The sequence below is a fragment of the Eurosta solidaginis genome, chromosome 2, assembly GCF_040869045.1.
Source record: "Eurosta solidaginis isolate ZX-2024a chromosome 2, ASM4086904v1, whole genome shotgun sequence".
In the NCBI taxonomy this organism is placed as follows: Eukaryota; Metazoa; Arthropoda; class Insecta; order Diptera; family Tephritidae; genus Eurosta; species Eurosta solidaginis.
The window spans coordinates 71,540,826-71,553,058 of NC_090320.1; the positions used below are offsets into that span (position 1 = coordinate 71,540,826).

Consider the following 12,233-nt stretch of genomic DNA (forward strand, 5'->3'; position numbering starts at 1 on the left):
TCAACTTGCTCAAATCTGGTCTTAATTACAAACAAAATAGTTAACGCCTTTGAGAGCCAACACAGTTAGATGTAGTTTGCACTGACTTTTCTAAGGCATTCGACAAGGTATACCACTCCATTCTCTTGGAAAAACTCAAAGCATTCGGTATTAACGGAAACCTTCTTGATTTTTTCTCAAGTTTTCTTATGGGACGAAAACTTTTCGTCCAAATGGAATCCGCTAGATCTCAAACTTACATACATGCTTGGTCAGGTATCCCTTAAGGTACACATCTTGGGCCTATCCTCTTTTTACTATTTATTAATGACCTTCCTGATCAATTTTCAACTGCGGATTGTCTTATGTTTGCGGATGATGTTAAATTATTCCTAAAAATTCCAAATACAATTGACTGTTCTAGTCTTCAGTCTGATCTAAATAATCTCTCTAATTGGTGTATATTAAATCATCTCCATCTAAATGTTAGTAAATGTTGCGTCATCACGTTTGCTAAAAAGTCTAAGACAGTGACTTGCGACTATGTACTAAATGGACAAAAATTGTGCCGTAAAGATACTATTAAGGATCTAGGGGTTATTTTCGACTCTAAGTTGACCTTTTCCAACCATGTAGACTATATGGTGTCGAAGTCTGTTTCTATGATTGGTTTTATACGCAGAAACACTGTGGATTTTGTTGACCCACTTACTCTCAAAGCGCTGTATATATCTTTAGTGCGTCATTTGGACTATTGCTGTATAATTTGGAACCCTTACTATCAAAATCTTATTTCTATAATTGAAAAGGTGCAAAAGGTGTTCACTAGAATGGCTTTGCGTCCTCTGTCATGGCCTGATGGGCTTCCAAACTATATTGGCAGACGCAAGTTGCTAGGTCTACAAAGTTTGGAAGAGAGAAGGGCTTATTTTTCTATTATTTTTGTGTATAATGTGATGAATTCTAGAATCAACTTTGAACTCATTTCTAATTTAATACATGTTCCCTCATCAAGTCTTAATTTAAGGACAACTAGTTTATTCGATGTAATTTGTCATGCAACCAATTATGGTTTCAATGAGCCACTCACAAGATGCGTTCGAATATGCAATACTTATGCTAAAGATTTGAATTTCAGTTTAGAGATAAGAAGCTTCAAGACTAGTCTCTTTATACTTTTTAATTAATGAGTGTGTTAGAACTATTCGGTAGACAATAAGAAAAAAATAAATAAATGTTGTTAAACGCAATAGGGTTATTGCAAACTTTGTTAAGGTTAGACCTTAAGGAAAATTGGGCGTGGTCATTAACCAATTTTGATTATATTCGCTCAGTCTACATAATTTGGCAAGGGTAGTGTCCCTGGCAAATTTCAATGTAATATCTTCAGGGGTTTTTATGTACGGCTTGATAAGCTTCCCATAATCCAACATTTTTTGGAATCTATATTTTGCGTGATATAACCAATCCACCTACCAAATTTCATTACCTTAGCGGTATTAGTTTATGAATTATCTAATTTTTCCCATTTTTCAAAATTTTCGATATCGAAAAAGTGGGCCGATTTCGCTCATTCTACTCACCCCACCTGGCCCCAATGGCCTCATTTACGGAATCTATATACCAAATATTGAATACCCCCTTCAAAACATTTTGCAAATAAAATATATCAAATATAAGTTTTGTTTCACTCCGACTTCCACTCCTCTCTATGCCTTAAGTACGTAATCTATGGAATATTTAGACCAAATATTGAATTCCCCTTAAATAATACGGAGATATAACTAGAAATATAGCGGTTTACCACGTGAACCTACTGTGAACATTTTTTGAAGATACTTTGGAGTACTTTGGACGCTCATAGGACAAACACACACATCCATTTGTATTCATAACATTTTGTCAGCGGTTAAAGCGTAGGTAGGTTGAAATGGCCGGTCCATGATGACCTCACATAGACTGATTGACTCCGTAGTGTTACCAGAAGTTTGTTTTAACGACCAAACTGAAAAACCCTATCAAAAACCAGGACTTATGTTATAAAATAACTCCGTCCTCTTGGCAAATACTAGAAGCTTCCTAGGACTTAAGCCACTTGCTGCTTCTAGATCTGACAGCTGTATCACTCCTAATAACTGGAGTCTTAGCCTGGCAAGTGCTGGGCACGAGCACAGAACGTGCTCTATCGTTCCCTCCTCCAACCCGCACTTCCTACATCTGCTATCACTGACCAAGCCTAGTTTAAAGGCATGTGACGCCAGAAGGCAGTGTCCAGTCAGAATACCCGTCATGAGTCTACAGTCCTCTCTTTTTAATGATAGGAGCAACTGTGTTAGTATAAGGTTGTAAGACCTACACATAATCTTCGACACTTTACAGCCCCGCGCTTGAACCCACGCCTTTCCCGCTCGGTCGATCATGTGCACCTCTCGCCTTCGCTTAATCTCGCCCAATCTAATTGGGACATCTACGGAGCAAGCTTCAAGGGATACGCCCTTTTTAGCTAGTTCGTCCCCTTTTTCATTCCCATCTATTCCCATATGCCCTGGGACCCAATATAGATGTATGCTTCTCCCTGTCCCGATTCTCTCCAGAGACTGCTTCCACTCTAACACGCATTTAGATGCTGTGCTATGCGAGATTATTGCCTTAATTGCTGCTTGACTGTCACTATAAAAGTTAACACGGTTGCAGCTTAAGCTATTCTCTTCCAGGGTTTCTACTGCTTTGGTTACGGCTAATATTTCCGCTTGGAAAACGCTACAGTAATCCGGCAGCCTGTATGATCTGCTTATTTCCGGATCAGCGCAGTATACCGCAGACCCTACTCCTTCCACTACTTTGGAACCATCGGTGTACACATGTATCGCCTCGTCCGCCATTTGCGCACCCTTGCGCCAACCGTCCACCTCTATTGTGGCCTTAAGATCTCCCTCGAATCGCAGATAGGGAATCATGTAGTCTGTTCGTCTTGTGATTGATGACGCTATACTACTATAGCCATATGGTCGGCGCTCAAGCTGCCCCGAAGCACCGAGCTTGGTTGCGGTCGTTAACGCTTTGTTCTTTGCTACCAGGTCTACAGGTGGGATGTGCAAAATGGCATACAGTGCAGCCGTCGGGGTTGTTTTCAGGGCTCCCGTAATGCTAAGCATCGATAGTCTGCATACCCCCTCTAATTTTTTGAGGAATGTTGTTTTTTTGTGTGGCTTTCCACCAAACAAGAACTCCATAGTATAGAATAGGGCTTACAATCGCTGTAAAAACCCAATGAGAAAGAGACGGCGATAGGCTCCACGTACACCCCAGCATTCTTTTACATGCGTAGAGTGCCGTTGAGGCTTTCTTGACCCTCTCCTTCACGTTGAGCTTCCATGACAGCTTACTGTCTAGGATGATTATTTTGTGCAAGGTTTCTCCTGTAAGGTCACCCCTCCTAACTTAGGCCTGGTCCAATTTGGGACCTTGTACCTCTTTGTAAACAAGACCATATCCGTCTTCTCCGCATTGACTTTCTCATAGGACAAACACGCACATCCATTTGTATTCATAGCATTTTGTCAGCGGTTGAAGCGTACCGTTCGAAAACGTAATTTTTTGTTCTAGACCGTCATGTGTTTTGAAATGAAGGAATAAGTTACTCATACGCCCCGCTGTCCCTTAAAAACACATATGTAAAAGGGCCGTCTTTCAAGTAAATTTACTCCCAAATTCATCTTTCCCGTCAATAAAAATTACCTTTTCCTAAATATACTGAATTATATTTAAGAAGTTTGGGGCAAGTAAGGAAATCATTTTATCGCAAACAGGCCAAGTTGCACCGGTTCCATAACGAAACCTCACGCAATCAAACTGATCATCCAGCAGGTTTACACGTATAAGAAAATTTAGAGGATAAGAACGTGGGGCAACCTGAAATCGGGAGAAAATCGCAAATAAGCGTTATAATATAATAATAATAATCGTGGGGTTTGAGATCAGGGCAGTACCGCAGTCACAAGGTGGCGGATCGTGAAAGCCCTCTAGGAGGTTGGATGCGAGTATGGATGCAAATATTTTCGATGTTTACAATCCCGCGATTTTCGCAGTATTGTTGCCATAACTCGAACAGAAAATAGTTCTTGCCAACAAGTGCTACTTTGGACTGAGTAGGCAATTGAAGAGTTAAGTCCTCTCTCGATGAACAAACAACACGCTCAACAAGTTGCTCATCATACCAGTACTGATGAATGGCTCGGAATCATGTACAGTGTTGAGAGAAGATAAAATGACTTTTGAAGTGATCGGGAGGAAAGTTCTCGGTAGTATTTATGTCCTGCCCTTGATGCCGACGGCGAGTATGGAAGGAGGTATTTTGATGGGCTCTATGAGATTTATTTGAGCCGGACCCATGCGCATCTTGCGCAACCAATATAAAAGTCTCTTATCAAATATCAACATAAATCAGCTGTTCTATCAATCAATTAAAACTTACAGCTTGCGCTGACATCTAGCGTATGATAGCAACTGTGCAAATATTCACAATAGTGCCATAGCAGAAATAGATTTCTTTGTGTGCTCACAATCGTTTATTTTCAACAAATTATTTTAATAAAATATAGCTAAACAAAAGCTCTCTGACAATAGCCCGCTAATAGCCCGAATATCCGTCTTTACAACCAAAACTTTATTTATAAATTTGGATTCCAAATAGGAGCGAAAAATGGACCCGTACATAAAAACAGCAATTAGAAATAATATATATGATGGCGACAATGCAACGAAAAAACCACAAGGCTTCGATTGCTAGATCATGGTATTCGAATGGACGAAGACGCTCCGGCCAAGAAACTATTTCAGACGACACCGCAGTTTGGGCGCAGAGGCAGGGGGAGAATACACTGAGTTGGGAGAGGCAGGTGAAGGAAAACTTGACCTCCCTTGGTGGTCCCAATTAGTGTCAGTTATCGCGAAACAGGGATAGCTGGAGTGACTTGTTACGAAAAGGCCAAGAACTTTTAGGCGATAAAGCGCCAATTAATGATGTCATTGCACATTAGTAACTTTTTAAGAAAAGCCCACTACGCCACCGTTTGATTTTTTTGAGTGCCACTTTTAAGTTAAAGTTAACCGTTTTAAGCAGGGACCCAAACTGCTATTCCTTTTATAATAAAAGCTCTTCAGAAAAACTATTTTCGGACTTACAATTTTTTAGTCCGAAGGAAATTATATAATACAGACTTTTATTTTTTTAGGGCAGAATAAACTTCAGGAACGGCTAAACCAAAGGAAACGAATTCTCAAGGTAATAACTCGGTTGGATAAAATTTTATGTCGAAAAGGGAGGTGCAAGTTTACTGTGGAAAAGTATTCACTTGTCCTTATGAAAGTCCGGATTTAACTTTATTTGTTAATTTTTATATCCAGCTATACTTGTACACAAGGTATTATAACTTTGATTGGATAACGGTTGGTTGTACATGTATAAAGGAATCGAGAAAGATATAGACTTGCATATATCAAAATCGTCAGTATCGAAAACAAATTTGATCGAGCCATATCCGATAAATTTTGAGGTAACTTCACCAAATTTGGTACACGAGCTTATCTGGACACAGAATATAATGGTATTGAAAATGAGCGAAATCGGATGATAACCAAGCCCAATTTTTATATATATAACATTTTAGAAACACACAAAAAACCTGATTATTCAGTAAATGATACACCCAGCTTATATATAGAATGCTTTGAAGAAAATTAACGAAATCGGTTAAGGACCACGCCCACTTTTATATAAAAGAATTTTTAAAAGGGTCGTGGACGAATAAAATTAGCAACATCTTTGTAAGAAAGAGCTTGATATCAATGGTACTTCATTTCCCAAGTGGACTTATAACAATAAATAGGAAAATCTTCAAATTTTAAAAAATGGGCCTGGCACCGCCCCTTTTATGACTAAGCAATTTTCTTCGGGAGCTATAACTCAAAGAAAAATTAACGGATCGTAATAAAATTGGGTACACAAATTTTCCCTATAGCAGGAAATATTTCTAGAGAATATGGACGAGATCGGTTAAAGACCACGCCCACTTTTATATAAAATATTTTTAAACGGGTCGTAGACGAAAATAATAAGCTATATCTTAGCGAAAAATAGTATTGTACCAATCATATTTTGTGCCATTATAACAAGAAATGGAAAAAAATTAAAATCTTGAAAAATGGGCGTGGCACTGCCCCTATCTTACAATGCATTTCCCAACGTTTCTGGAGCCATAACTCGATGAAATATTTGGTGCATATGTATGCCTTTTAACAGGAAATATTTTCAGTAAAAATGAACTGAATATTTTGTAAAAGTGCGTAGATGCAGGTAATAAGCTATTTCTATTAAAAGTTGGAAAATTTCGTTAATAACCCTGCCCTTTTTAGTACAATGGAACTTGTGTGTTTACGTTTATTGTTCTGTTATATCTCTACTTTAAAATAAACAGTAGGGAAATCCCCATATCTGAATGAAAACTGCATTATTACCCGCTCAAGATCATTGGTGTTAGCCACTGTATCCGTTTTGCTTCTCATAAACGAAAATTAATTCAGAATAGAACCATATTTATATGTATTATTGCGCAGCCTTGTAACACTATTAAGCACACAAAACAAAAAACAACAGCATTTCACGTGTACAGCTGGTTAAGTAATATTCGGTTTCACCCGAACTTAGACTTCCTTACTTATTTTTTTTTTTAAAGTTCGAAAAATAAAAAGGATGCATGAGTCGTCATGAAAATGCTATGGATATCCTCGGATCCCATAAACTTTCACCTAAGACAATTTTTGACCCGGCCTTTTTCGACTCAAAAAAGGAAATTAGCTATTGGGTACCTGGTTTTAAGTCGTTTACAAATTGGAGAAAGCAATTAAGGCTAGACAAAGTTTTTTTTTTTTCAGTTACAACCTTACTAACCGTCGTCTTGAGATACGACTTAATTAAAGCTCTCACTGTGATACGTCTTTATTATAAAACTTTTCAGTTACAACATTCCTATTAGAATAAATTGATATTGGTAATGAAAATTAATAAGGTGACCAATTAGACAACTGCCCAAAATTTTAAATTTTCCAGACAATACTCCTATTATAGCTCGGCCAAAATAAATGTCCACAGGATTGCAGCCACGACATTGAATCTTTTTGTCTAAAATATATTTTTTGCCGTAAAGGTCAAACCAGTTAACGTTACGTATGTGCGTTTGTGTACAAATCAACTGCAAAGCAATAACAACAATTAAAATGCAAAAGTAGCAATAAAAACATACATTAAGTTAGATAACTCGGAGTACAGTATGTAAAAATTACAACTCCTTTTACGTATATACTGCATATGTACAAATGTATATATTCTTATGTATGTAAATAAATAAAACAACTAGATAATCAACCAAACGAACTTACCTGTGTCTAAACAAATACCCATTATCCATTCGGTAGCCAATATAGCGAAATCGGCGCTACTTTCTTCGACTGGTGAATACCTGGGCGTGGGCGAACAAAATGCAAAACCATCAACAGGGAAATTATTGTCGTTGACGCACTGTTACGCCGTTGGTACGTCGTTTTACGAGCAAACTTTAACTTTTCTGAATTTAACCGATTTCAATTACGTATTATTAAATATGATATTATATTAAAACTTTTCAATTTCACTTATAATTACAATAATTCGATTAATCATATCTGTACTATGCACTGAGGTAGTAATTATAAAATGCAGTTATTGCTATTTACACGCTTATGCACCAGCCCATTGTGAGCAGCAATTTTTTAAGATTGAAAATCGCGATTATTATTTTTTTCTTTTTTTTTACAATTTTTCAATTTATAACTCTATCTAAATTCAATCAAAAATGTATAATACTCATTTGACCTCTTGATCCTAAAACAATTCATTTCACACATACAATTGTTGACTAATTGTAGCGGGAACTTTTGCTAGCATACATATATGTATGTATTTAAGTTTAACAAGTAGTGTAGTATATACGTTAGTACATAGAAGGGTACCTACAAACACAAATACTTGTATTTTACTTTTTAGTTCACTACTTCAATACTTATAATTCTCTTAAATTTTTTTTGTGACAAAATTTATTACGCGTCCTCTGTTTATGACACGTTTTATATCTCATGCGGTTGGATTCAAACTGAATCTCCATTAGGACAAATTACATCGTTTTTACCTTTCCGGTCGCGTGGCTAAATAGTCATTCCAAAATATTAGCTTACCAATACAACTTCAGTGTAAAGAGTGGACATGTGGGTGTGTCCATTTGGTTTAAGTTGGTGTCGTAGTTCGACAGATAGTGCGTACTTTACTGCACAGTGGAGCGTATAATTTATATACATACGTTAAAATTTCATGAATATTTCTAGACCGTAGCAGATATTATCTTCAGTCCGCTAAGTGGCGTCCATTTTTGCTTCCAATCTTCAAATTTAAGCGCTCGTTTCATGAGTGTAGCTTTACAAGGAAAGGTAGAACAAGATGTATAGTAGTGGTCACCAAAATTAAAATTGTGGCTGTGGTAGTAAATGGAAAATATTCGTAGTGCTAGTGATTTAGTCGCTGATTAACTAGCAACGAAGTACGACGTGTGCACACATGTTTGGTTACACCTAAAAAATAAGTCGTAAATATGCTATGAACATACTATTTTATTGCTTGAGCTTAAAAAAATTATTAACTCGTTTGTTCAGCAAATTCTAAACGAAGTGGAATAGTTGAGGTGAGCAGAAGAGAATAAATAACTATTTCACTGGCTGAAGGCAGAGTGCTTGCTATAAGCTATGCTATACGAGAAGCGATTTTTATTTTCATATACCTTACAAGCTAGCACTCTGAAAACTTTAAGAATTTTCCGTAAGAAGTAATTTGCAGAACTTTATATCTTTATATTATAGCAACGTTTCTCGCTTTCACTGTGTCGTCAGCCTTCCGCATAGGCGGAAGTAGATGTGGAACCCGTGTTAGACTTAGATTTAGAGGTAAAGGTAGAGAGGGATGTTTAGACAGTGGTGGAGTTAGAGGTAGATGTAAAGGTAGAGCTAAAGGTATAAACGGGGGTAGAGTCAGAGGGAGAGGAAGAAATGCTATCAAAACTATGCTAGTTTGATTGACAAAGTGAAGTTTTTGTTAAGGTTGGAAATTTTTGAAAAAAACAAGTAAGGAAAGCTAAGTGTAACCGAACAGTACATACTAAGTTGAGAGCTATGGAGGCAAAGTAAGGGAAAATCACCATGTAGGAAAACGAACCTAGGGTAACCCTGGAATGTGTTTGTATGACATGTGTATCAAATAGATGGTAGTAAAGAATATTTTAAGAGGGCCATGGTTCTATAGGTGGACGCCATTCGAGATATCGCCATAACGGTGGACCAGGGGTGACTCTAAAATTTGTTTGTACTATATGGGTATAAAATGAAAGGTGTTAATGAGTATTTTAAAAGGGAGTGGGCCTTAGTTCTATAGGTGGACTTCTTTTCGAGATATCGCCATAAAGGTGGACCAGGGGTGTCTCTAGAATGCGTTTGTACAATATGGGTATCAAACGAAAGGTGTTAATGAGTATTTTAAAAGGGAGCGGGCCTTAGTTCTATAGGAGGACGCCTTTTGGAGATATCGCCATAAAGGTGGACCAGGGGTGACTCTAGAATTTTTTGTACGATGTGGATATCAAATGAAAGGTGTTAATGAGAATTTTAAAAGGGAATGGGTCTTAGTTCTATAAGTGGATGCCTTTTCGGGATATCGTTATAAAGGTGGACCAGGGTTAACTCTAGAATGCGTTGGTACAATATGGGTATCAAACGAACGGTGATGATAGGTATTTTAAAAGGGGGTGGGCCTTAGTTCTATAGGTGGACGCCTTTTCGAGATATCGCCATACAGGTGGACCAGGGGTGACTCTATAATGTGTTTGTACGATATGGGTATCAAATTAAAGGTATTAATGAGGGTTTTAAAAGGGAGTGGTGGTAGTTGTATACGTGAAGGCTTTTTCGAAATATCGACCAAAATGTGGACCAGGGTGACCCAGAACATCATCTGGCGGGTACCGCTAATTTATTTATATATGTAATACCACGAACAGTATTCCCGCCAAGATTCCAAGGGCTTTTGATATCGCGCTGCAGAACTTTTTCATTTTATTTTACTTAATATGGAAGGTGCTGTAGGGTTATATTTATATTCAACTTTAAATGTACCTACTTTAAATAAATTGAATTTTTTTGTTCTTGTTAATTTTTATTTTTCAATTGTAAAATATTGTCTTTCAAAAATTTTCATTCGGTTGAAATATTTAAAAACGTTTTGTAACATACTTTTAGGAGCGGTTAAATAAAAATATTTTATAAAAATAAATAGTGCTTATTATTAAATAGTGATTTATATATTAAATACCACAGGTGCCACACCCATTTTACAAAGTTTTTTTCTAAAGTTATATTTTGCGTCAATAAACCAATCCAATTACCATGTTTCATCCATTTTTGCGTATTTGGTATAGAATTACGGCATTTTTTTCATTTTTCGTAATTTTCGATATCGAAAAAGTGAGCGTGGTCATAGGCGGATTTCGGCCATTTTTTATACCAATACAAAGTGAGTTCAGATAATTACGTGAACTGAGTTTAGTAAAGATATATCGATTTTTGCTCAAGTTATCGTGTTAACGGCCGAACGGAAGGACAGACGGTCGACTATGTATAAAAACTGGGTGTGGCTTCAATCGATTTCGCCCTGTTTGACAGAAACCCGTTATCGTCCTAGAATCTAAGCCCCTACCAAATTTCACAAGGATTGGTAAATTTTTGCTCGACTTATGGCATTAAAAATATCCTAGACAAATTAAATGAAAAAGGGCGGAGCCACGCCCATTTTGAAAATTTCTTTTATTTTTGCATTTTGTTGCAACATATCATTACTGGAGTTGACTGTTGATATAATTTACTTATATACTCTAAAGATATTAACTTTTTTTTTAATTTGACTTAAAATTCTTTTTTTTTAAGTGGGCGTGGTCGTTCTCCTATTTAGCTAATTTTTATTAAGCATACATATAGAAATAGCAGTAACGTTCCTGCCAAATTTCATCATGATGTCTTCAACGACTGGCAAATTACAGCTTGCAAAACTTCTAAATTACCTTCTTTTAAAAGTGGGCGGTGCCACGCCCATTGTCCAAAATTTTACAAATTTTCTATTCTGCGTCATAAGTTCAACTCACCTACTAAGCTTCATCGCTTTATCCGTCTTTGGTAATGAATTATCGCGTGGTTATAATCCGATATCGTTCATTTTAAATAGCGATCTGAGATGAGTGCTCAGGAACCTACATACCAAATTTCATCAAGATACCTCAAAATTTACTCAAGTTATCGTGTTAACGGACGGACGGAGGGACGGACGGACGGACATGGCTCAATCAAATTTTTTTTCGATACTGATGATTTTGATATATGGAAGTCTATATCTATCTCGATTCCTTTATACCTGTACAACCAACCGTTATCCAATCAAAGTTAATATACTCTGTGAGCTCTCCTTAATTGAGTATAAAAAAACAACGATGGAGTTCAGACGTTTTCGTTTGATCAAAGAGTATATGTACAGGATCGTTAGAATATCCAACGGGTAATCCACTATAAGAATAACCATTAACCTCTGCTTCAACAATTAAATGGAGGGACTTTCTTTAACCTTAGTGGCCACAAATTTTTAAGAGCGCGTACCCAAATACCGCCAGTTTTGCGATTCCTTTAAAATTGAGCAAGTGTCACGTCTGTATTTTTGGCCCTGGCCGTGCTGCGGACGGCGAGTATCAAAGGAGGTGTTGTAATGAACTATGTTTCATTGACTTCATCGTTTTATGTGAATGGATGAAGATGCTCCGACCGAAAGTATTTCAGACTTCCACTGATTTGGGAGAGGCTGGTGGAGGAAGACTTGAGCTCCCTTGGTGCTCTCAATTGGCGTCATTTATCGCGAAACAGGGAAAGCTGGCGTGATTTGTTACGAAACGACAAAAATCGCCTAGGCGGCTAAACTTCAATTATATTTTGCTGGCCTTGGGCCTCCTTCGGTACATTTATCCCATCGCTTGTATTAGTAACCAGGCCATCTTATCCTGATAACAATAATTAAGGTTTTTTTTTATAAGACAACATTACAGATGAACTCGCACCCAAACTAAGTTATAGTTTATTGAAAT

At 37.1% G+C, this 12,233-nt stretch overlaps 1 protein-coding gene across 2 annotated transcripts in view; it reads right to left on the bottom strand.

The window, feature by feature from the left end:
• Positions 1-8,439, bottom strand: part of LOC137239889 (uncharacterized) — a 63,902-nt gene extending 55,463 nt beyond the window's left edge. The window contains exons 1-2 of one of the 2 annotated variants that reach the window (XM_067765668.1): positions 8,030-8,439; positions 7,417-7,852 (exon numbers count right to left, since the gene is read on the bottom strand). In XM_067765668.1, coding sequence (XP_067621769.1) covers positions 7,417-7,438 — 22 coding nt within the window. In that variant the 5' untranslated portion in view covers positions 7,439-7,852; positions 8,030-8,439. Of the gene's footprint in view, positions 1-7,416 lie in introns of both variants that reach the window. The other variant, XM_067765667.1, reaches the window with a different exon arrangement.
• Positions 8,440-12,233: the final 3,794 nt, after the last annotated feature.